The 26,534-nt window shown below is 45.9% G+C and overlaps 1 protein-coding gene across 5 annotated transcripts in view; it reads right to left on the bottom strand.

Moving 5' to 3' along the window:
• The window catches only part of MSANTD2 (Myb/SANT DNA binding domain containing 2), a 257,973-nt gene that overhangs the window by 88,820 nt on the left and 142,619 nt on the right, over positions 1-26,534 (bottom strand). Inside the window, exon 6 of one of the 5 annotated variants that reach the window (XM_069614533.1) lies at positions 7,835-7,923. The exons of the other annotated variants lie outside the window; for them this stretch is intronic. Within the exon in view, the coding sequence (XP_069470634.1) occupies positions 7,835-7,923 (89 nt within the window). The remainder of the gene's footprint in view (positions 1-7,834; positions 7,924-26,534) is intronic. 5 annotated transcript variants of the gene reach the window in all.

Below are 26,534 nucleotides of genomic sequence, written 5' to 3'. Positions count from 1 at the left end.
GATCATCTTGAGCTGGTTGACCTGTCAGAGCAGCAACGGCAACGGGGGGAACGCATAAAGGAACAGGTCTTCCCAGGGGAACAAGAAAGCATCGGCCATGCTCCTCGGCTGGGGGAACCTGCTGGCGAACCTCTGGCACTTGGAGTTCGTCGCTGTCGCGAACAGGTCGATCTGGGGTTTTCGCCATCGTCGGAAGAGTCGATCCACTTGATCCTGACGTAGTTCCCACTCGTGGCACGAGCGGAGCTCCCTGCTGAGTGAGTCGCGATGGTGTTTTTTATCCCTGCCAAATGAAAGGGCAACAGAAACATCCCTTGGGCGACAGCCCAATGCCACAGATCCTGGGTTTCCTTGGAGAGGGCTGGGGATCTGGTTCCTCCCTGCTTCCGGATGTAGAGCATCGTGGTGGTGTTGTAGGTGAAGATTCTCACCACCTTGCCCTTGAGGGATGGGAGAAAGGACCTGAGGGCCCAGAACACTGCACGGGGCTCCAGGATGTTGATGTGGAGCATCTTCTCCTCCGGGAGCCAGAGGCCTCTCGCATGAAGTTCTCCGGTGTGCGCTCCCCACCCTTCCAGGGAGGCATCCGTCATCACCGTTATCTGGTGGGATGGGGTCTGAAAGTCTGTGCCCGCCGTCAGATGAGCACGGGTGCCCCACCACCGGATCACTCGTCGGAATGTCTCGTTGAGCGGGATCCTGTCCTCGAAGCTTCCCGTCGCTTGGATCCAGCGTGAGTCGAGGAACTCTTGCAGAGGGCGCATTCGAAGCCTGCACAGTCGCACAAGATATATGCAGGAGGACATCATCCCGAGGAGGGACTTGATGGACCTCAGCCTGGCCACGTCCGTACAAAGCGCGGGTGTTATCTGACCATGCTCCTCTAGTGGTCACATGGCAGTTCTCCTCTGGCAGAGCCCGTATTCTGACCTGGAAGCTCAGGAGTCAATCCTTGAGGGACCCAATGTAGCGATCACCTAAGGGAAGGGGGGGGCACAGGAGGGTAAGGACTATTTCACAAACACCACAGGAAGTGTACAAGCTTAACAAAATGCACGAGGCAGGGCCGCCCATGTTGTTCATATTGGCCCTGGAGCCGCTGGCGGTGTATCTGAGGAAGGACGCCGGCATAACAATAGAGGGCAGGGACAAGTTGATTTCTTTATATGCTGATGGCATGCTACTGTACATACAGCACCCGGAAACCAATCTACAGTACATGTTAGACGTGCTCGAGCACTATGCAGAATTGTCAGGCATTACCGTCAATGTACAGAAGTCGTGCTGGTTTCCCTTAGCGGGGTATAGAGGAAAGGGCCTGAACACACTGCCGGTGCTGAAAGTTAAATGGGAAGTAGAGACATTCAGATATCTAGGGGTGGATACATTCCATGACCCCAAGGTAGAACGTTTGCAGAATACACTAAAAGCAGTCAATAAAATGGACAAGTCTATGCCTTTTTGGGTTAAATTTCCGCTGGCGGTGATGGGAAGGGCAGCGTTGTTACAGATGGTGGTGCTACTGAGGCTGCTGCACTCCTTTACTAATGCCCCATATAATATACCCAGGGGACTTTTTAAGAGACACAACATAATATGTCGGAGGTTCCTATGGCACAACTCAAGATGTCGGATTGCACTGGTGAAATTGCAAAGACCTTATGACCAGGGGAGTATCAAAGTACCTAACTTTGAGGCATATTTATTGGCGAGTGAGATGCAGTTCATCATGAAGTGGTTGTCTTATGAGCAGACCCAGGAAATGTGTATGCTGCAGCTGGCATGCAACCCGTTCTTCCTGCGTGAGGCGATATGAAGCAAGGCGCCAGGCTCACTGAAACCCCCCTTGCTGTTAACGTTAGGAAGGAAGATATGGCACAGGGCCTACATATTGCTAGAAATTGAAGTACCCTACTCACCTGAGATTTCACTAGTGGCATTGAAAGAGAAACATCGACAATTCTGATTAAATGTATGGAAATATTGGGCGCCACTGGGGGTAGCGATGGAGGGAGATTTACTCCCAGAGGGAAAACCACAGGACTTCAGTGCACTCATGTTGGAAATAGGCATACAGGTCAGAATATAACACAAGCTGTACTACTCGCTAAACTAGAACAGCAATGGGCGCAGTAGATGGGATATTACAGGAAGATGACAGAATTGAAACATTGTACAATATTTCAGAAGAGGGTCATGCAGTGTCAAGGATATATGAGGTTTTGATTGCAGGGCGGGGGGAGATGCTGGCGCAGCTGAGGCGCAGTTGATAGGAGGAATTAACAGATGTAATGTGGAACAGAGTATTAGGTTACCAAAAAAGTGTCCAGGTGCAAAGCTCCAGCTGATGTATGTTGTATGTAACACATAGGGCATATTTAACCCCAAAGAAGCTAGCCAAATTTAGTAGGGCGGCGGAACAGAACTGCCCTAAATTCGGATGGACATTATGCTAGACATAGGATCTCCCAATGCTCGTCTATTGGACATCTTTGCACGCTCGCAACGAGCAAGACATGTCAGCAGGTTGAAGGATCTGGCTTGCATTTTGGCTAAACGTAGGATTGAAATGGGGTGGAAGGCACACAGTGGCCTCGGATGTAAACCAATGGAGGAGGGACCTCCAGAAATGGACGCAGGCAGAAACTGTAGTGTGGCAAGAGGCGGTCCGTCGGGGCCAGAAGGAGCAAAATGTAGACTTAGAGGCCTGGAAGCAGTTGGTGCAAGAATTGACGGCATTAATGTTAAAGAAGGCACACACAGTGGTGAGTGTCCCACCGGAGTTGGTTGACAAGGGACAATACACAGGTGAAACTCAAAGTGTGCAAGAGGAGAGCACTAGTGGTGGATAGGCTGGAGGAGATAGGGCAGGAGTTGGGGGCGGGGGGAGATAGAGGCAAATATAATTGAAGTCATTAACGTCCATGTACGTTTTGTGTGTATAAAAAAACAAAAACAATAACAAAAAAAATAAAGGATAAGGAAGGTGGGGGATCTGAAAAATCTTATTTACACAAGGGCCACAAAAAGATTAAAAAAGGTAAGTAATCTGAGAACAGTCAGAGTAGTGGCAGTAACACTCCCAAATATAGCTCAGGTTATAGTAAGCCTCCCTATGCGCACAGACCCAGTGGATCTTGTGTAGTTTGTGAAGCAAGTGACCATGTGAAGGGGGGCCCCAGATGTAAGGTCAAAACATTGGAGGTCCACTCTGTGATTCTGGCCTTGGCCCTCCTATGAGATGGAAGAAATTAACACAGGGGCATCATTCTCCTCAGATTCCTTCCCTGGTGGGATATAATCTGAGGTAGTCTTAGTTTCTCTGGGTTCCTGGAGCCAAGAGTTTCTGAAGCTTATGCTAGGAGACCTGACAACACCAAGCACTACTTTAAAGACAGTGTGCTGATCAATAGAGTTGCCACTCCTGCCCTTAGGGATAGTGGAGCCAGCAGAACTGTGGTGGATGCCACTCTGGTCAACCAGGAGGAGCTTGCCAGAGTTCCCCTGATGCCCACCAAGTTAGCTGATGTCCCCCCCCCCCCCCCCCTCAAGTTCCCAGTAATGCCTGTCAATCTGGCTGTTAATGGTACAGTAGTAAGGATTCCTATTAGTGTACATAGGCAAGTCCCTGGAAAAGATCTGCTGGGAAATGACCTCAGAGACTTGGGACTTGTGGGAGATATGGCAGAAAGACTATTCACAAGGTCACAAACAAGAGCTGGCCTGGCAGAGTCCAAGTCTGAGCCAAAGCCAAAGGGGAAGCCTAAGGTTAAGGGAGTCAGAAAATCAAAGAGGGAAAGAGAATATTCCCTCAAACTCACCAACCACTGAGGTGGAGGTAGTTGGCCAAGCACCTGAACGTGATGAGGAAGAGGAGCTGCCTGAAATACTCAACCCCCATCACCATCCTGAACTCAAAGTTTATTGGTTGAAGGTGGTCCTGATAGTGAAGAGTTTAGTAAGGGCCAAAATGAGTGCACATCTTTTGAAGGCTTTAGGAGACAGGCCTGCTCCCAGCCAGAGGGTGAACCTCCTGGGAAGGAGGGCTTCTTAAAGTGAGCCCACAGAGTCTACTGAAGGAGACCATATGAGGTTGGTGGTTCCTTTTCAAGTCAGACCCTTCCTCCTGCAACTGGCGCATAAAGTCCCCCATTGCTGGTCACCTTGGAATCAAGAGAACCAGGTAAAGGTTAACCATGGTCCAAGATGGGGGTTTAAATAGATGAGTTGTACCACATGCCAGATTTCTGCAAAAAGTGGCTCAACAATCCAGGCTCCATTGCTGCCACTCCCTGTTGTGGCAGTGCAATTTGAGAGGGTAGGGATGAACATTTTTGGTCCCCTTGACCCTTAGACATCCTCTGGCAAAAGGTTTATTGTGGTGCTGGACAACCACGCAACCAGATACCTTGAAGCCATCCCATTGAAGACAGTGACTGCCATTCAGTTGCTAAAGCTTTACTTCGCATATTTCCTAGGGATGGCTTCCCTAAAGAAGTTGTGTCTGATAGAGGCAGCAACTTTATTCCCAATTATATGCAAACCATGTGGAAAGAGACTGGGGTCACTTATAAGTTTTCATCAGCTTATCATCGACATACAAATGGCTTAGTGGAAACATTTAACAGAATTCTCAAAAGCATGATTGGGGCTCTGGAAGAACCTCAAAGGAGAACATGAGATCTCCTGTTGCCATGCTTACTCTTTGCCTACAGAGAGGTACCTCAAGAGGGGGTTGACTTTAGCCCCTTCAAGCTTCTTTTTGGTCACCCTGTGAGGGGACCACTGGCGATAGTCAAGGAAGGATGGGAGCTCCCCACTCCTCCCATCACTACCAATGTAGTGGACTATGTGCTGACTCCAGGTTTGACACCTTGGTGCAAACATGAGAATGACACTGGAGATAGTGTATCTATCAAAAATAGAGGATACAGAATGTCAGACGAGGTAAGATCCTACATCAAGGCTGAGGTCAACAAGGTGTTGGACCTAGGAGTGACTGAGCCTTTCAGTAGTCCCCGGTTCAGGCATGTGGTATTAGTGCCAAAGGCTGGTACCTCTGAACTTAGGTTCTGTGTGGATTATAGGGCTCTGAATGCTCAGATGCTCACCCCCTACCTAGAACTGATGAGCTGGTGGATACCCTGGGTGCCTCCAAGTCCCTCAGCACATTTGACTTCACTGCTGGCTATTGGCAAATAGCCTTAGCAGAGCATCCCAAGGAGAAGACAGCATGCTCAACTCCAGAAGGCCTTTACCAGTTCAGGGTAATGCCCTTTCGATTGAAAAATGCACCTGCCACTTTTCAGAGGCTTGTGAACCATGTTCTAAATGGGATGGATGATTTATGCTTAGCCTATCTGGATGATACAGCAGTCTTCAGTACAACCTGGGAGGAACATGTAGACCAACTTAGAATTATGTTGCAGGCTCTTCAGAAGGCCCACTTAACCATAAAGGCCAGCAAGTGCCAGATTGGTCAAGGATCAGTGGTCTACCTTGGGCATGAAGTAGGTGGATGGAGGATTCAGCTTTTACCCAGTAAAGTACACGCAGTACAATACTGGCCTACCCTCACGACCCACACCCAAGTGAGAGTCTTCATAGGACTCACTGGGCACTACCATTCATAGGACTCAATGGGCACTACCAAGCTTTCATGGCAGACTATGGCACCATAGCTGCCTCTCTGACTGCTCCAAAGAAGCCTAAGAAGGTCTCTTCGTCTGGGGAGTGCGAGAAGGACTTCAATGGCTTAAAAGACTCCATGTGCCAGGCCCCTGACAATAAACGTGTTTTTATTATGTGGACAGATGCCTCTGACACTGGGATATGTGCTGTGCTATCACAGATAGATGATGAGAAAGCAAAGAACACCCGATTGGATTCATCAGTCGCCAGTTTAAGGACAGAGATCTCAGGTGGTCCACTGTGGAGAAAGAATGTCTCTGTTGTGTGAGCCCTAAAGAAGTTGAGGCCCTACCTACCTCTATGGGATCCACTTCACTGTGCAAACTGACCATAAGCTCTTAAAGTGGCTGATGAACATGAAGGCAGAGAATCCAAAGTTGCTCAGGTGGTCCATAAGCCTACAAGGGTTTGACTTCACCATTGAGCACAGGCCAGGTGTCCAACACAGCAATGCTGATGGGTTGTCCAGAAGGTTTAACCAACCTGAACATGAGGCCTATCCAGGGGTGGATTAGTTCCCCCTGTACTTAGTCTGGGAGAGGCGAGTGCTAGGAAAGTGTGTAACTTTGCCCGCATCAATGATTCATGCGTCACGTCCTGGTGGTGACGGTCACCATAGATCCCCTGCTGTTCTCCTCTCCTGTGCCCTGAATCCAGCTGCACCAGAATTTTCTTAGTACCTCCTTCGGAAGCTGAGAAAAGGCAACCATCACACATGATCATTCTCCACCACAGCCGCTGAGAGCATGAGCGCTGTGAAACTGAAGGACTTGAACCTACTAGCGACCTCGACTAAACTGGCAGGTTTTGGTCCGGACTGTGCCGAGGGTCGGTGAGTACTTGCATCACTTACCGGTGGCCCCTTGGCACAACCAATCCTTTTTACGCACGATTGTCCTTTAAAGGTATTCGAACTTGGCTCGGTTAGCCTGCGCTCCATAGCTATTCTCGCCATTTGAACACTGTTTTGCCACTAACGGCAGGGCCTACTGGAATAGTGGGAACCAATTCTTCATCGCTGCAAACCCCTTCCTGACTTGCTACAGCCCGACAAGAAAAACCGCACAAGGCTGCACTTTTCTTAGGGTTGCACTCGAAAGTTAGGGAATGAACTCTGAAGAATTACCTAATTCCATCTGTGTGCTAACTTAACCCTCTCTTCACAGGTTGTGGTTGTATATTATCACTAAGCTGCATTTCCAAACGTAATGTATATATGCTGTATAGTATGGAGAGAAAGTGGGCCCTAGTTGTGAACACTCCTGAGCTAAGCTCTGCCTTATAGTCGGTCGTAGTTTTCCTTAATCATATGTGCAAGGTCACAGGTTGGCGGAGATGAAGCCCACACCTCTGTGTAGGTTTAGAAAGAAAGTCCTGGCTACCTTGCAATAGTTTAATTTTGAAAGTGATTTCAATGTAAGCATATACATATTACATTGCAGCATAAGTTACATAGCATTCATAGTTCTTGCTATGTACATTTGTTAATGTTACATTAGTTACGAGCAGAGCCAAATCAGACAGCGGGACTGAAGAAACGAGGGGGAAGAAAAAGAAAACAGGAACAGGTTAGTTTGGTATCTGCTTAGGTTTGTCAGTGAAATCTATTGTTTAAAGGTGGGTCTTGCCTAGGTCTGAGATTATCGTGTGGAGGTGTTGCCCCCACATGATTATCGTGTGGAGGTGTTGCCCCCACATGATAACACAAGAAAAAACAAAAATAGTGTATCAATCAATGTTCTTTGGGATCTATATGAAGGTTAAAGTATAACTATAGCTTTTTACTTCAATATAGTGTATTAACATGCAGTTATTTGCAGGATTGACAAACGTTAGGAATTGCATAGCAACAAGATGGTGAAATTAGCCATTTCTAAAAGTACAATAAGATTAGTTGGTCACCCACACCCGTGTAAATGTGGATATACCTCTTCTATTATGATGTGTACCCCTAAGTATCAGTAAGCATGCTGGCAGTGCCTGAAGATCTAAACATGTTATCAAAACTCTCTGTTCTGTTCCAGGTATAAGGAGAGTCCATTTGAATACCTGGAAGGTGCTATAATTAAATGTTACAACAGGTTATTGTGCTCAGTTTATTTATCATCTAAGTATAAATAAATAAAATGAAGGAAATGCTCACCCCTGTAGTCACTTGTATGTCCTGTTTGGAATATATGAGCTCCAATTTTGTGATTTAGGTGTGATTTACTTCTACGGATTGTCCAGCATCTATATGAATGGGCAGAAATTATAGTCTGTATTGAGTGTGCTATCTAAATTACACTTATAATATTAGTTTATTAGGTATAGTTTAACATGATTTCCATAAATCAGTATACTGTCAATTGGCCCTGCCATACTTACTAGCTATAGGGATGTTGTTCTCTCCAACAAGATGTATTGGTGTCCTGTCAGGATTTACTGTCCGAGTGCCGCAAGTTAGTTCCTCGCGGCCGCCATTTGAAACATTTATGGAGTGGTCACAATGACATCACACGCTGCATGTGATGCCATCGCGTTCCAAAGCGTATGTAAACAATAATATTCGCGCTGGGCATGTTATTTCTCATGTCTGAATCGAATGCCGCCTGATGATTGTGGTAAATCCCTAGGTATCTACTAACGGTATCTACTAATGGGTCTAATTCAGAACTATACTAACATATTGATTAACATCTTGAAAATTGGAAATTATAGCTAGCTATAATTGAGTGGTCAGTATGTATCAAGATTAAGCCCTGGGTGATATTGATTATGTGAGGTACTCTTATTAGTGCTCACCTTAGTTACAGTATTTTTTGTCCTCAATTAAAAAGTTGTGGAATTAATGGATGGGTTAGAATAAGTAATAACTTGCACACTTAAGTTGCATTTACGTGTGGTCTTAAATTTCTACCAAACGTCAACTAGTGCTAGTTTCATTATTAAACTACAAAGGGTAAATCGTTCGATAATGTATATTGATCTGGGATTCAAGTTAATTACAAATGGTTATCAAGGTAATTGCCTTGGATGTATCTAATCTTAATTTACATGGTTTGGTGAGTGAAAAGTGCTGTATTGAGCTATTTACTGGGCTGGGTGTGCAACTACTCTTTTACAGAGTCAGTGTATCTGAATTTGATAACAACAGATAAATCATAGAACTAGTTAATTTCTAACTGCTGATACCCACTTCTTGTACCGTTGGGTTCTTACAAAGAAACGTTAATTTCATGTTCACAACTGGGACCAGTTGTTAAACATCGCAGCATACAAATCATTCTTGATTCCAACTGCCTCGACAGAAGTTTCTGGTCCCCAACCTGTATACTGCATTTAGCTTTTTGTAGACAAATAAATCTGATATCATTCTTGTCAGCCATTTGATGCGATTCCTGCCAGTATACAGGCAGCAGCAGTCTCATGTCTTGACAGTTCAGATTTGTCATGTGTTCACGTATACAGATACGCAATTCTCATATGTTCCCCGCATAGACCTTACACACAATTGAATATACTATGTATTTTGATCGACAATTGATGAGATCTTGTATAGTTACTTTCATCCCATTATGATATTCAAATTCTTTGCGGTCAGAATATGCATATCTACACATACAGCAGGTTCCATATTTAAAGAAACCTCGAGTACATGGTCTCATCAAAACTTGTCCACTATTATTTTGGAATCGCAGAGGCCCTCGAAAGCGAGAGAACATAGCTAACCGGGGTCTTGATATCATTCAGGAACTTTCTAGGGATTTGCGCCCAGAAGAGGGGAATCCCGTGGTGAAAGTCGTCACCCAAAGCCCATGAAAAAGACTGTTTATTTGTTTTAATTTTTCAATGCGTCAGGTCCTCGAAGGCAAGAGACTTTCATGGAAACGAAACTTGGCCATTGACGGTCCTGAAAGCTGCCATTAGAACCGTCATCTCCTGCTGGAGAAGCCCGAGACTGTACTGTGCTCCAGGATCCCACCTTACCCCATGCTCAAAGCGTTGGAAAGGGAGACTCAGGCCACCACATCCTGACATATTATTTGAGAACACTTATTTTGACACAACGCCACTAGGACTGCCTTATTTTCATTTGATGGTCGACACTTGTTCCCATCTAACAGATGACAAAAAAGATTCCTGAACAAAATACAACCTACTATGCCAACAATGTCTTGGGAGGATAGCTCAGGGGCAACGTGCTCGCCTTGGAAGCAAGACGACATAGTGCAAGACAGGTTCGATCCCGGGTCCGCGCTTAGAAACCTCTGGGTGTTAAGCGCGTTATAAATAACTTATTACAAAAATAAATAACCAACTACAATTTACTTTCTTCCAAGGATACATACACCTTATGAAGACTTACCGGAAATGCAACTAATCTTAAGTGGAACAGGTTGGGCTACTGAGGGATTGTCAACATATATAGACTCTATAATTAGACAGTGGAGATATTACCCTCATATTTAGAGACTCAACACATGTTTTACAAATGTTGTCAGATATGAACTGGCAGCTAGACCTTTTGCTGACGACTCTGGATGTGAAGTCCTTATACACTCCCATTGATCATGAACTTGCAATTAAGACAATAGACTACACCTACACCAAATGTTCAGCCCCAAACAGGCAACATGTGGAAATGGTCAAAGAGTTTTTGAGATTTACATGAGAAAATATTTATTTAATAAGGAGTACTACCTACAAACTAAAGGGGTAGCAATGGGAGCTAAATATGCCCCATTGCTAGCCAACCTGTTTATGGTGCAATTTGAGCAAACACATGCCCTGGCTGATAAAACTATATTGTGGAAATAATGAATTGATGACATTTTCATGATCTGCAAGGTTACTATTGATTTTTTACAAAATGTTGTTGACTATAGTTTGGAATGAAAAGGCCATAGTGACCAAAAGTGCATACATATTTTGGATCTGCATATCTTTATTCAGAACAACAAAATTGAAAGCAAGACATTTGGAAAACCCACCGAGGTTAACTCTACACTCTTTGCCACTAGCTGTCATCGCAAATCAACTATCTTGAATATACCATCTGGAGAATATCATGCACAGAGAAATTGTAGCCTAAACACAGACGTTCATGAAGAATATATGTTATTAAGTAACAGATTTATTGAAAGGGGATATACCAATTATCGTACAACTAAAGCATGCAACAAGATTAAGGGTTTAACAAGACAGACTCTGGTGAAACCAAATGTGGGAGGGAAAAATGAACACCCACAACAAGTGAGCATTATTACCAAGTATTCAAAGGATAGCAATGTTTTATATAAAACGGTGAACAAACATTGGCATATCTTACAAATGGATTTAGAAGAACTGTAACAATATTACTTATTGTAAGCCAACCATTAGTTCCACTACTTTAATTGACTTTAATGTTAAAGGATATTTGTACCGCGCACTATCACCACCGGTGTGGTCCCCTGGTGGCTCTGAAAGAGAGAAGGGGGGTGAGTTAGTGGAAATAAGCTGTAAAAGTGCAAGAGAGCACTGATGTGCTGTTGGGAGCCTCAGCCCGGTGGGTCCGTTGACTGGGCTTGGGGTGTTTTACGGTCGGTAGTCGTCGTGTGCTGTTGTGCGAATCTGTGTGGTTTGTTTTGTTGTTGCAGTGTAGTGAAGTCTGTGCGGATTGTTGTGTAGTAGGCTTGTGGTTGTGTTTGGTCCTATCTAGGTATGACGCAGGACAACTGATGTCAAAATAAATTGATGACAAAATAAACTGTAATTAAGGTGAGACTTAGTAACAGTAGCTCACATAATCAATATCACCTATGGCGTAATCTTGATACATACTGACCACTCAATTATATCTATAATTTCCAATTTTCAAGATGTTAAATAATACGTTAGTATAATTCATTCTGAATTAGACCCATTAGTAGATATCATTAAGAGACCTAGGGATTTATCACACTAATCAGGCGGCATTCGATTCAGACATGAGAAATAACATGCTCAGCATGAATTTTTATTGTTTACATAGGCGTCAGAATGCAATGACATCACGTACAGCATGTGATGTCACCACGGCCATGCTGTAAATGTTTCAAATGGAGTCAGCGAGAAGCTAACTCGCGGGATGCTGAGAATGAATTCTGACAAGACACCCACACATCTTGTTGGAGAGGAAAATATCCCTATCGCTAGTAAGTATGGTGGGGCAAATTGACAGTATACTGATTTATGGAAATCATGGTAAACTAATAAACGAATATGATAAGTGTAATTTATATAGCACACTCAATAGAGACTATCATTTCTGCCCACTCATATAGATGCTGGATAATCCGCAGAAGTAAACCACACCTAAATCAAGAAATTGGAGCACATATATTCCAAACAGGAGATACAAGTGACTACAGGGGGTGAGCATTTCCCTCATTTTATTTATTTATAATTAGATGGTAAATAAACTGAGTACTATAACCCGTTGTATGTAACATTGAATTACATCACCAACTAAGGTATTCAAATACTCTCCTTAATGTAATATCTGGAACAGAACAGTTTTGATAACAATTTTAGACCTTCAGACACTGCCAGCATGGTTATTCATATTTAGGGGGACACACTATAATAGAAGAGGTATTCGTGATATATCCACATTAACACAGGTGTGAGTGACCAACTACTCTTGGTACTCTCAGAAATTGCTAATTTCACCATCTTGTTGCTATGGAATTCATAACATTTGACAATTCAGCAAATAGCTGCATGCTGATAAACTATATTGAATTAAAAAGCTATAATTATACTTTAACGTTCATATCGATCCCAAAGAACATTGATTGACGTAATATTCTTGGTTTTTCTTGCCTTTTCTTGTGTCATATTTTCTTGTGATATTTTATGTTTTCTTCGTATGATATATCTGCATTTTTTTCTCTCACTCTTCAAAACATCAATTTGTTGGTATACAATTTTATCTAAAATATGCTCATTCTGATGTTTTTTCATCATGGTGGGTTTTAGAATTTTGATCGATGGTTTGTCATCTTATTTTTGGGAATTTTGATCGATGAATTTTATTGTCCTCTTACTTTTTTCTCAAACGCCAAATTAATTGATATTTATCATAACTGATGTCTTTTTGCTTGAATCTATAATTGTATCGTACCAAACCAATGAAATAATTTGTAAACAACAATTTCTGTGGTTTTAAAAATGTGTTTTGTTCTTTTATTTATGGCTGGAATTTGTTTTCTATCAAAACATCTTTTCTCAATTTTACTTTCCGATAGGTTTGGACAGTGTTTTTTTTTAAATGTGACGCAACATATTGATTTTGTTTTGGTGTCTACTGCTGGTGGTTTCTGCTGATATCCCCGACCACTATTAACTATGTGTATGATTTTATGTTAAATTCTCATCAATGAACAATGACGTGCAGGTGATTTGAATATATTTACACATAGTTCAATGTTATGTAATATGAATTATCAACATTTTTAACGCAATCATCAACCGTGAAAACTACCAGCGGTCGAAACACGTGTTGGTTGATTGAGCGCAACTAATGAAACATCTAATACAAGACTCACTGAGAATATGTTTCTGTTCAAAACCTTTTGTAAGATAAGCGCACAAGCCTAGCAGACAAAAATTTCAAAGTAATTTGTTTGCTAAAGACTCCGCTAATCAATTTTTGAAAACTAGTTTATGCCTTCAAAGGATAGTGAAGCTCTTCCGGTTTGGGGAATTAGATGGGAGCAGGAGTCCTTTAAATATTTAGGAGTACAGATACTTCACTCAGTTGAAGAGATGTTTGTTTCCAACACAGGACGGGCAATTTTGAAAGATGTTACCTCTGTTGGTAATGGGCAGGGTGGCTTTATGTAAAATGGTGTTTCTCCCCCGATTGCTGTATTCTTTTAAGAACATTCTCAACATCATCAAAAGGGTCTTTTTCAAGATGTTGGATAAGACCTTGGCTGAACTATTATGAAATACGGTAGGGTGCAGGGTAGCTATTGGAACGCTGCGGCGCACAGGTGTGGAGGGGGGTTAAGCTTGCCTGATATTGAGCTATATTTTATGACAGCACTGTTGCAAAGGATGGCACAATGGGAAACACCACCAGAGGGTAACATTATTACTCTGTTGGGAGGTATACCAGGTCATAGACGGGGTATGGAATTATTGTGGAATCATCTGGGAAGCAAAGGAGATACAAATGTCTTTAGGATATTACGGGAAGTATAGCGAAATCTTCTTGTGAAATTGAAAGTTAAGGGGCTATTTGGGGCAGATGTACCGCTAGGATTTGATATCAAAATTGCGACAGCCCTAAACAGTATAGGTTTGACAGTCCTGAAGGATAGACAGTGTTGGGTGATTTTTTGTGTGCGAGGTAAGCTAATGACATTTGATGATTGGAGGCGAACGTATAACGTACCGAGTGGTCACTTTGTATCATATGCAAAAGTAGTACGAAGATTGGCAGAAATGTGGCACTGTATACTAAAGAATCCAGAAACATGCACAGTGGTACAGATGTTTCTGACGTTAGGGGAAGGAAGCAAAAGGACTTCTAGGTTATAGTTGGCTTTACAAGCCACTATAATGAATGAGGATTGGTGGTCAAGAATGTGTGGGGAAAGATGTAGGCTTTTGGATCTCTGAAAAAATAGGTTAGGATGTGGCAGCAGTTTAAAAAGGTGTCCCGGAACGTGCGGTTTCAATTGATTCAATTTCATTTTTAACATGGAGTTTACTTGACGCCAGCAAAATTGCATATGATAAATCCCCTATCACAAGAATGTCCCCGTTGTAAAACTGGCTCCGCCGGCTTCTGGCATATGATTTGAATGTCCGACAAAAATTCCGTATTGGCAGGTGGTGATGGGATGCCTCAGAACCTTGCTGGGTAGTGCTCATATGTGCACGCCCACCATCTGCTTATGGGCATTACCATCAAGAAATAAGGGACAATGCACGGAATAGAATAGCGCCATTTATGATGATTTTAGCAAAGCGTTGAATTGCGATTTTGCGGAAATGTGCGAGCGGCCCGTCAGTAAGCCAATGGCTCCAGGACATACAGCGACTGGGTCTGGCAGAAGTGGAATATTAAAAAAAGCAGAAAGACCCTGAGGGAGAGGGAGGTGCAGTAAAGGATTGGGGACACTTGTTAAATGAACTGGCTTCACCCTGGCCTTGAAACCCCCATCAGAGGGACAATTGCAGCTATGTACTGAATACAACCATATGTATATGTCAAGAGGAGAAAGGGGTTTCCATGGTATTGAAAAAGGAGATGGCGGGAGACAGGAAGTAAAGGGACAGGGCAGGATGGAATGGTGGTTGGGGAAGAGGACTCAGGATGGGCAAATGCAATGTGTGTATTGCTAAAGGGGCTGGGTTTTGGGAATTGTAAGGAAACATGTGATTACATATATTGACTGGTCACTGTGTGTTTTTTATTTGGTAAAAATTCAATAAAAAGTTTTAAAAAACAAAGTTCAAAGCTACAAGCCAGCCATAAAAAAACTTGCCACCTCAATTCTATACATACACACAGCACACCATTTTTTTTTTTTACAAATATCACTAGTAAATGGCTAGTGGCAAGGCAAATCCTGCACCCATATCAAATATTTCCATCCTTTGTTTTTTGTTTGCTGTAACAAATCCACAGATGTCGTCACTTCTTCTCTAGGGGGAACCCCTTCCCGTGAGGCCAGGAAGCTGTGCTGTTACCAGATAGTCCCACTGGGGGTGGTACTCAACGGCTTGATCTCATGGGGAGGGCAACCTCCAACGAGATTAGAGACGACCTACGGAGAACTGGTATCCCCATAATCAACCTTACCCTGACACACCTTTCTACCCCCCCCCCCCCATGACACCAACACTATCCTTAATAGTTCCATATGCTTTTGTAGATCTATCAGTATAGGAGGTACTGGGACGAGGAAGAGATTGTAGGCTCCACCAGGGAACAGTATCCTATAAGTACTGACACGAAGGAGAAACCAATTGACCCACTGGAAGATCTCCAAGTTGGTACTAAGACAAACAGGCGCAGAGCTGCGCAAATGGCCCTGCAGAACCAAAGCAAGCGTTCTAGCAGCGTCATAGGAGGTATGAAACAACCTGTCAATAACAAAGAGGCAGGACAACCAATGTTGTCAGACCCACTGTGATTAAACCTGAGTCCTCCTCACAAAAATCCTGCCAAAGTCTCCTCCCAGGTGTCCAGGAGCAGGCAGCCACTACCTGATCCCGACCCTGGGGGTGGTATTAGCCGGGAGGATCACCTGGGGGGGAGAAGGTGCACAAGGGAGTCGGAGGACTTAGTTGGGAGAGAGACAGTATTTTTCTTCCTCAGAGGAGGAAGTGTCAGTAATGCCTGAATATGTACTGGCTTGCTGTCAGAGAGCTATTCTTTCCCCAACGCTATTTGTCGGGATGATGGTCAAATCTGTTCTCACCAATCCTGTAATGGGAGTAAGTATCTTCTTCCCAAAGTCGAGCATAAAAGTAGAGGTGAAAGCTCCTGTGTTCAGCACGGGAATATTAAAATGGATTCTTTAAATGTTAACCCATTAGATTTTTAGAGACCTACTTCCCCGGGAGAACCAAACCATTCAGTATAATCTTGTTAAACTCCTTTTAAAAGGATAATTAAGGATAAAGGTGTGAATAATTATCCCCTTAAAAGGAGCAACTTGAACATTGGGGACTTCAAGTCCCATAATTCTAAAAGTACTAGGACGAAAAAGAGGGATGCAGAGGCCCTAGATTGCCAGTTGCCGGTTAACAGGGTTAATGACACACACCTGAGGGAAGCTGGGAGGCATAAAAGGCCCCTTCAGGTGCACGCCATAAAGAAGAGTAGCAGTGGAAGGTGGAGTGGTTGCAGTGAATAGACATTTCAGAATATGCAGCTGAAGGCGTGTAGACACACCGGAACCGCCGTGGCTTGATTGATTGATAGCTTATTTATAATGCACCTATACACAAGTGTTTCAAGGCGCAACCAGGCAGGAAGGAGTAAACAGGGGAGAACAAGACAAACAATCTTCCTAGGCCTAGTATCATTTAGATCGTGCAAGCGTGCACACAAGAAGTGCAGGGGGAGAAGTGCACCCAGTGGAACAGTCCCCTGGGTTAAGTGCAAGGAAAACAGGGCCTCAAAGGGGTACAAGCCCCGGAAGAGCAAGGAAGGCCAGGTGGCAGTACAGGAGAGCCTGAAGGCAAGTGCTAGGGACTGGGCATGGGGGAGGGGAGGCAGGTATCCAATATGACTCAGTTATGCACCAGGCAAACAGGCAAACAGTCACATAACTGAGCAGGAGGAACGGGAGGATAGCAGAGGGAAGGCAGAAAGAAAAGGAGGTGGGTAAAGGTTAGCACAGGAGAGGCAGTGAGAAGGAAGAGGAAAAAAGGAATGTCTTGAGGAGCTACCGGAACTTAAGGAGATCAGGCTCAAAGCGGAGAGTGGCAGGGAAGCCATTCCAGAGAGAGGCACCTACAGAGGAAAGAGATCTACCACCCAGTCTCTGCTTAGAGAAAAGACTTACCCGCAGAGAATTGGCAGTAGAATAGCAGAGGGCTCTGGAAGGAAGGTACTTGGGAAGAGAGCATTGGAGATAGTACAGGGCCCAGCCTCAAAGGCCTTGTGGACGATGCAGAGGGTCTTGAACTTGATTCTTGCAGTCACTGCGAGCCAGTGGAGGGATTTCAGAGCCTGGGAGATGCAGTCCCAGGGCTTGAAGCCAAGGATAAGTCTTGCAGTCCTGTTTTGGATGAGTTGCAGAGGGTAGAGTTAAGTAGATTGAGAAAGAGGCTGTTGCATTAGTCAAGCCTAGAGAGAACCAGGGCTGTAGAGACAGTGAGCTTCTGGGGGAAGGTGAAAAAAGGTAGAATACCTCTGAGGAGGTGCAGTTGGAAATTGGACTTTTTGGAGATGTCCGTGATGTGTGGAGAGAAGGAGAGAGTGGAGTTGAAGATGACCCCAAGGTTTTTTGCCTCACAAGAGGGTAAGGGCACAGGGTCAAAGGTGGTCGGCCAGAGTGAAAGGGAAAAAGCGGGAGCATTGGTGCCAATGACGAGGATCTCCATTTTACTGGCATTAAGGCAGAGATCATTTTATTGTTTTTTATAATGCGCTAAATACCAGAGCTCAGTTTCTACACGCGGATCCGAGATTCAAACCTCTGTTGGTCTGCGTGGTCTTGCTTCCAAGAATAACACATTGCCCCTGTGCTAACCTCCTTTCATCATTAGAGGTGCATCATGCCTGAATAGCGGAAAGAGTCAGTGACGAGCGAGTAGGAGGCCAAAGGTAGCCTGAAAGAGAGCTTTGTGTCATCTGCAAAACACTGAAAGTTAGAGGAAAAGGTAGAGATCAGGCGGGCCAAGGGGGCCAGATAGACATTGAAAAACCAGGGCGTTAGGATAGATCCCTGGGGAACACCCCATGTTGAGAGTGTGATGGAGGAGAGGAATGTTAATGTTAAAGGACATTTGTACTGTGCACTATCCCCTGGCACTCTGGTGGCTCTGAAAGAGGAAGGGAGGGCGAGTTAGTGGGAGGAAGCTGGAAAAGTGCAAGAAAGCAGTGATGTGCTGTTGGCGGCCTCAGCCCGGTGGGTCTGTTGGCTGGGCCTGGGGTGTTTGCGGGACCCAAGTTCAACCTGGGAGGGTCGGTCCAAGAGTAAAGAGGATAGCCACGCCAGAGCCTGATCCGTGATGCCCAGGGAATCTCAAAGATGGGTGATCAGGATATTGTGTTTCACCATGCCAAAAGCAGAATAAAGGTTGAGGAGCATGAGGACAGAGGGAGAGTTAAGAGTCAAGGTTAGAAAGAAAAATATTCACAGGTGTTCAGGAGAGCAGTTTCCGTGCCTCTGGCTGCTCTGAAGCCAGACCGATTGTCATGGAGACAACCAACAGATTCAGTGTGAAGGGTTAGCTAGGAGATAGCCAGTTCCTCCAGGAGTTTTCCCAGGAATGGAGTAATAGAAATTGGGCGATAGTTTGCCACGAAGGAGGGGTCAGCAGAAGGCTTTCCGAGCAGGGGGTGCACAAGGGACTGCTTGAGAGGAGAGGGGAAAACTCCAGTGGCAAAGGAGTGGTTGCAGAGATCGGCCAAGGATGGAGCGAGAGAGTCAATGTTGTCCTTAAACGGTTCTGGAGGGGCAGAGAGAGACACCCGTTTGGTTGAGACTTTCATAGACCGAACATGTCTGGAATCATGTGTGACAGAGGGCCCAGGAGGGCCTGAGAGAGGTAGGGGAAGGGCCAATGAGGGCCTGAGAGAGGTAGAGGGAGGGAAGGGAGCAGATGAGAGGGAGGACAGGATGTTCTGAGTTTTTGTGGTGAAATGATAGGCCAAGGCCGAGCAGAGGGCTTGGGTGGGTGTGGTAGAGGAAGTTACTGCAGTAGGATTGGCCAGCTCCTTGCAGATTTTTAAAAGTTTGGCCGTGTTGTTGGATGCTGCAGAGATGCAGGCTTGAATGTAGACTTTTTTTATTTTTTATTTTTTTTAGAGATGATGGCGAGGCAATGCTGCCTTTGAAGTAGGTAGCAGGCCAGTTTGTCAGAGGGCGAACTGGAAGCTCCCCATTTCCGTTCAGTTGCTCTGCACTTGCCTTTCAGGGTGTATAGGTCGGAGTTGTACCAAGAATTGCACTTTTTGGCAGGCTTCAGGCGGATCCACATGACAGGGGCAAGGATGTCAAGAGTGTTAGAGATGGAAAGGTTCAAGTTGGAAAGGGCTGTGTCAGGATGGTAGTCATTTGAAGGATTAGGTGGAGGAGAGTTGGTGGAGGCAAAGGCTGCCACCGACACTCTCTTCATGGGTCGGATGACTGTGAAGGACGGTGGCAGTGCTGGGTGGGCCATTGCCAGGGGAACAGGAAGCTTCAAGTGAGAAGAGAGAAGAAAAAGTAAATCAGTCCAAGAGAGAGGAGTAGTGAGAGGGTTAGATAGAGGGATGTCAGAGGAGATGAGCATCCGAGGTATGTACGGCAGAGTGGGTCGGAACCGAGGGTAGAATGGAAAGGGAGAGCTAGTCACAGAGGTTGCAGGAAAGCCATGAGGAGTCGGGAGAGTCCAGGTGGATGTTGAGATCCCCAAGGAGAAGAAGCTGGGAGTGAGAGGAGAGAAGAAGTGAGGTCAGTCCATTCAGAGAGGAACAGGGTGGCCTGGCCAGGTAGCCTGTAGAAGGTGGCCAGGGTCAGAGAGGAGCCTGGAGAAACAGAGCCTGCAAACCTGGCATTCAAAGAAGGAGTAGGCTTGAGTGGATATGATGGAGACAGGAATCCTTTCAGGAAAGATCAGGTCTACTCAGCCTCTGGGCATGTTGGGCCTGGGCTCAGAGAGGATCTTGTAGCCCACAGGGAGAAATGTGTCAAAATTAGTGACCGGGTTGGCCTTAAACCATGTCTCGGTAAAAGCGAAAACTTCTAGATCGAGCAGTTCAAGTAGGTGGCAGATGTCAGAGGAGTGTTTCACAGCAGAGCGACAGTTTAGCGTAGCAGTGTGGAGCAGGTTTCCACTTTTGAAAGACTTTCGAGGAAGGGTACAGAGGTTCCCACTGGAGGAGGCGGCGGCGGCAGAGGAGCGAAGGAAGACGTGGGTGGCAGAGGGACTACAGAGGTGGCAGCCAAGGGAGGCGAGGTAGCCAGGAGAGAGGCATCTGGCAAGGGAGCCAGAGAGGTAGAGGACGAGGGAGGCAAGGGAGCCAAGGGAGCCAGGAGAGCCAAAGCTGGCAAGGAAGCCAGAGTACTGGAGGGAGGGGGTGGCAAGGGAGCCAAGGAGGTAGATGGCAAGGGAGCCAGAGTATCAGAGGGAGTGGGTGGCAAGGGAGCCAGAGTAGAGGAAGGAGAGGGTGTTAGGCAAGATTTGTATGCAGTACCCTTTGGGTGCACTACAACAACCCCGACTACAGGTATAGGAAACGCAACCTTTGGTATAAGCTAGTACCACACAGTTTTGGTAGCGTGTTGAGCAGCCAGGCTTATCTCAAGAGGAGTCAATGTGAGCTGTAGGGGAGTTGCACGGAGATTCACAGTGGCAAGCATTCAAATAAACTCTTACACACAAGGTTTCTTGAATAAACAATGAATTGATTTATCAGTCAGTAAGAATACGCCTTCTTCAGAGGGAGCAATATCTTACTGTTGGCATTTAGAACACTCTTAGAAGTTGGTAAAAGGAAAAGGTGATTAGAACAAACAAGAGACCACAAATATTCTTAAGCATGCAAATATTTTTGGATCCCCTAAGCAGAGTCATTCATTATAATAGGCTAAGCCAAAGTCAATGGGCAAAAGTCTTATATAGGATGAAGCACCTCTGGTAGGTAAGTAGAAAAAGTCTTTGCACAATGTTTTAGAAGCCTTTGAAGAAAAGAAGAATCAAATGTGTGGCCACAAGCCATTAGACTTGTGAGTAGTAGAAGATGCAAGCAACTCTACAGCAAGAGGTAAGTTCTCTCAGACTTTTTATAGTACCTTTGTATTGAAGAACAAGTGCAGCAGATGACTTCTGTTCCTGAGCAGCTCTGCAGATCTCACTGTTCATGGGCTTTAGTCGTGGGGACAAGAGGGAGGATTTCTGGGGACTCCTGCACTGCAATGGGACGGTCACTGCTCGCAACCGGCAATCTTCAAATCAGTGGCTGTTTGGTGTTTCAGCTCGATGCGTCTACTGCAAATAGCAACACTGCGCTTCCTGGCTGTCGAGATGGGCTTTCCTCGCTTCTGGGGTCCCGCACTCTGTTGAGGGGGCTCATGCTCAGCCAGTCGTGCTTCCTGGGAGTCCGGAGGTTCTTCCTGGAGCTCTAAGCCAGCTTAAAAGCAACGCACACAATCTGGTGTTCCTCTCCCTGGCTCTACGGTTTCCAGCAGCAACTCTGTGGAAATTCAACCAGCTCCGAGAAGGATGTCCAGGTGGCTTAATTTGGAGTGGATTGGTCGCACCAGCTCAAGGGGAGAAGTCAGCCCTGCAGGGGCTTCTCTGTCGATACGAATTTGGAGTTTCAGCACAGCAGCAGGGCTTCACTGGGCAACCCAACAGTCCAGGATTTGCAGCTGGCGTCCTCTTCAAGTTCTTCTTCGGTTCCTTCGTCCAGTGGTGGACTCTGCCTTCCAAGCCAAAAGTCTCGCCTTTTATTCAGTTCTCTTCCAATACTTCCAGCTGAGCTGTCAGTCTCCCAGTAGGGTGGCTGTCCTTGCCGGGCAGTCAGCTAGCCAATCACTGCAGAGTGCATTTGGGTCTCCTCTGGCACCTCCCCCACTTCCTGCCCACCCCAGACACCCTGGAGCCAGAGGCGGGCTTCACTTGTGAATCCCGCCAAAGGCAAAGCTAACAAAGGGACTATACCTGGTTTGGTGCGCAGAGTAAATCTCAAAAAGGACCTTTCCACAAAGAAATGGCGAAAAAAGAAGGCCCAGGACATTTTGACAAAAATTGCACCCTTGGATGCTTTACTGCAGCTGCAAACGCAGCCCGCTGTAAATGAACACCGTGGTAGTTAAAACTAAACCACTGCCACCAGCCATTCAGTGAGGAAAGGGTAACATAAAAAATGTTATGTTACATGAGAAGCAAGACAAAGGGGATACTAGGTAACCCCTCCAGCACCCTATTGTATTGCGTGTGCTGGGTCTAGAAAGTTACAACTGTTTTACTTTACTGCTCTGGGAAACAGTAGTTTATCCCAGAGAAGGTATTTAAACCTTGGGAAACCTGAAAGGCTTCCCTGTGTCACTGCACTGAAGGTTCTGTGTGACACAATGTAAAAGATTATGCCTACGGTAGAGAGAATTGGCACATTTCTGAGTACTCTTCCCTAACAGAGGGTGGCAAGGGAGTCATGGAGTTGGGTGGCAAGGGAGCCAGCGTAGCAGAGAGAGGGGGTTCAAAGGGAGCCATGGAGGAAGATGGCAAGGGTGCCAGGGTGGTAGATGAAGGAGGCAGAGGGGCCAGCGCAGAGTTAGCCAGGGTGACGTAAGGAAGAAAGTTGAGTAGGCGAGGGAGGCGCCCATCTAAAAGTAGAAGGTTGGGCTGCGGCCCTTGTACCAGGATGGTACCATTGAGATAGACATTAATGATGATTCTGGAGGAATGGAAGGAGGCTAAGAGGACCTCCCAACATGTGCCACCATTAAAGGGTGAGGAGGAGTAAGGAGAAAGTAGAGCCACCATATGATGGGTCCATAGGCCGGGTGAGGGAACGACAAAGAGGATGTCAGTGAGAGTCTCTCTGGCAGAAGCAAAGACAGTGTCAGCGATGGGAAGGCCAGGGTTGGAGACCAGTGTATCCTTCTTAAGCTTCTTCCTACCAGACTTAGTGAGGAAGAGAAGGATAGGACATAGAGAAACAATTAGAGAAGATGGGGGAAATAGAGAGCACCACAGTGGGTGTTGGAGGGAGGAGAGGAGGCACTTCGCAAGGCTGAGCATCTGAGGTGAAAGGGGAGGAGCGATGGGAGGGGGAGGGAGAAGAGTGAACACTACCGATGCCAGTTCTGAGAGGGTATTTTCCTTCAGAGACCTGAGGTGTAGAGATTGTGCAGCGGAAAGCAGTAAATGTACCAGCTTTCACCCTGATGATCGCGGTTGCAGAGGTGGTTCGGTGGGAAGCGTGAAGCCAAGAAGCCTTGCCCGCAGCAAGGCAGACACTGATGGCAGGAGAGCACCAGAGAGCGTTTGGAGCATGGAACACTCCTGCTTCACTCAGCGCCACAGAAAACGAAATGAGGCTGTTTTCCACAACGCCCGGAGCAGAAGCAGCCGAGAACTCGAAGGAAGCGAGCGGGTGTGCACAGGAAACCTGGTGAGGTCACGTGTGTTGTGACCCCGGAGCGCTCTGTAACCACCCGCTGGCCCGAAACGGTTTTTTGAATGTCAAACTAGTAGAAAAGAAGCAAAGTGGCAGAACACATGAATTACTCACCGTAATAGCTTTTCTGATGATTGTATCTGCTTAGATTCACATGCTGTGCATATTGTCCGACATCTAGTGCTAATCGCAGAGTATTGAATCTTTCTTTCGAGGATCGAAAGGGGACGTCGACATGGGCGTGACTGTTACACTATCTCTAACGTGACGTGTAGTGTACCCAAAATCCCCCACGCATTGTGGTCCCTACGGTTGTTTTTTCTACCGTGAGGGAGCCTTATGGTCAGCATGAGTGACTACAGAAGAGAGAAGGTGTAGGATTTCTATGTTTCTTCTACTCCAAGAGGGGAGGAAGGGTGAGCGCATGTGAATCCAAGCAGATACAATCATCAGAAATGCTATTACGGTAAGTAATGCACATCTTCTATGCTTGTTCATCTGCTTAGAATCACATGCTGTGCATAGACTAGCAAGCAGTATCCAGAGATGGTGGTGGGATGTGCGAAAGAACAGTAGCAAAGAGATTGTCCCACCTGAGAATCAGACCTAGAGAGTGTATCTAGGCAATAGTGTTGTATAAAGGTGTGTACAGAACTCAAGGTTGCTGCTTTACAAATGGACTCAAGAGGAACATTTGCAATGAATGCTATGGTAGCCCCTGTGCCCTGAGTAGAGTGTGCTCTAGGCGTGAAGGGCAGATCTCTCTTGGCAAGACTGTAGCACAGTGCCACTGAAAGGAAAAAAAAACTGGTTTGTCTTTCTTAGTGGTCTTGTCTTTTCCAGGTAATAGGTCACCACTTTCCTTACATCTAGTGTGTGGAGGCTTCTTTCTGCCACGTTAGTGGGCTTCTGGAAAAAGGTGGGTAGTTGTATGGACTGGTTCAAATGGAACTTTGAAATAAATGTAGGTGCAAATCGTGGGTCACTGTGCAGGACCACCTTATCCTTGTGAATTGTGACGAATGGTTCTTGAACTGAAAGGACTTGCAGTTCACTAACTCAAGGTGGTCTTGTAGGTGAATGCTTTAAGAGGCCTCATTAGCCTAGTACAAAGTTCAGGTCCCATCCAGGAGTTGGCTTCAAAATAGGGGGATGAATTCTCTTCACCGCCTCCATAAATGCTTTAATTACTGGGATTTTCCACCACAAAACTTTCTTCTGGGACGTGGTGTATGCTCAAAGTGCAGCTAAGTGGACCTTTGAGGAACTGAAAACCAGGCCTGAATCTAGCAGGTGAGTTAGGTACAGGACAATATGTGTTGATGTGCATTCAATTGGACTGATGCTTTTGCCATTAAACCAGATGACAAACCGTTTCCATTTGCTGGAGTAGCAATGTCAGGTGTTGGGTTTCTGTGCTTCTCTGAGTATGTCCATACATCTTTGAGGGAGTTGGAGGTGCCCAAACTCTATGACATTAGGAGCCAGGCTGCCGAGTTGAGAGTTTGAGGGCATGGATGTAGTGTTTCCCCCTTGTCTTGAGACAGCATGTTCTAAGGGCATGGCAGATTCCTGGGAGGGGAGACCGACATTGCCATGAGATAGGAGAACCAAAGTTGGGGGGCCTTCATCAAGGCCACCAAAATCATCCTGACTGGTTCCTGGTGCATTTTGTGCACTATCTTGTTGAGCAGGGGAGTCGGGATAAAAGCATAGACAAATGTCCCTGACCATGTTATACAGACAATGTTCCCCTTGGAGAGGTTCTGCGGGTACCTGGAGGGGTAATCTGGTCATTGTGCATTCTCCAGAGTTGCAAACCCCTCAATCTCTGGGAAGCCCCAGTCTGCGAAGATGTTGAGATGATGTCTTCGTGTAATCGCCACTCCTACTCTATGGGTAGTGGGAAGTGTCTACTGAGTAGGTCCGCCAGAAGATTGAGTTCCCCTGTAATGTGTTGCAACAGGACGAACATCTTGTGTTTGAGAGCCCATTTCCAAATGTTCTGCGACAGTTTGGATAGCCCTGGAGAGTGAGTGCCCCCTTTATTGTTTAGGTAATGCATGGCCGTAGTACCGTCCATGAGGACTAGGACTGTCTTCCCTTGGGAGGTGTCTTTGGAATGCCTTAGGGGCCTTGAACACTGCTAGCAGTTCCAACAGATTTATCTGGTTGGTTGCTACTGCTAGGGACCACACGCTGGGGACCACACGTCGTGCACTGTCTGATGAAGGAGGTGAGCCCCGGATCCAGTCAGAGATGCATCTGTGCTAAGAGTGGCTTCCACTGCAGGGGTGGTGAAAGTTTTCCCCTGCAGAAGGTTTCCCTTGACCACCACTGCAGAGACTGAATGAGGGCTGCCCAGACAACCTCTAGATCGTCCCATTGTCCGCTGGCCTGACACCATTGGCTTGAGACCCACTCTTGCATGGGGCGCATGTGCAGACGTGCGTGTGGAACTAGGTAAATGCAGGAGTGTACGGTCACCTCGCGACCAGCTACATAGTGAGGGATCTGGAATAGTATGTTTTGAACCCTCTTGTTGGAGGTAAAGATGAGGCCATCTTTGATCCAAATTACAGCTACCAGACACTGTTTCACCTGGCTGGGGTTTAGGCTGGACTTTTTCTCATTGATCGAGAACTCTAGACTGAAGAGGAGATCTACCATCTTTTGGATATTTGTTAGGCATGTTCCATACGAATCCCCTGTTATTAGCCAGTCGTCGAGGTAAGGGTAGACTGGGATGGACTGCCTGCGCAGGTGAGTAGCTACTACCACCAGTACCTTTGTGAACACCTGTGAAGCTGAGGCAATGCCGAAGGGAAGAACCTTGAACTGATAGTGTTCTCTATCACAAACCTTAGGCACTTTCTGTGCGCTGGCAACATTGAAATATCCATTGTTGCCATGAAATCCCCTTGCACCAGCAGTGGGATTACTTTCTGCAATTTTGTCATTCTGAACTTTTGCAGCTTGACATATTTGTTCACTGGGTGCAAGTCTAACACAGGACGCATGGTGAGATCCGTTT

Source organism: Ambystoma mexicanum, chromosome 9 (genome assembly GCF_040938575.1).
Source record: "Ambystoma mexicanum isolate Mex_15411 chromosome 9, UKY_AmexF1_1, whole genome shotgun sequence".
Lineage (NCBI taxonomy): Eukaryota > Metazoa > Chordata > Amphibia > Caudata > Ambystomatidae > Ambystoma > Ambystoma mexicanum.
This window is presented reverse-complemented; position numbering and strand designations above follow the sequence as displayed.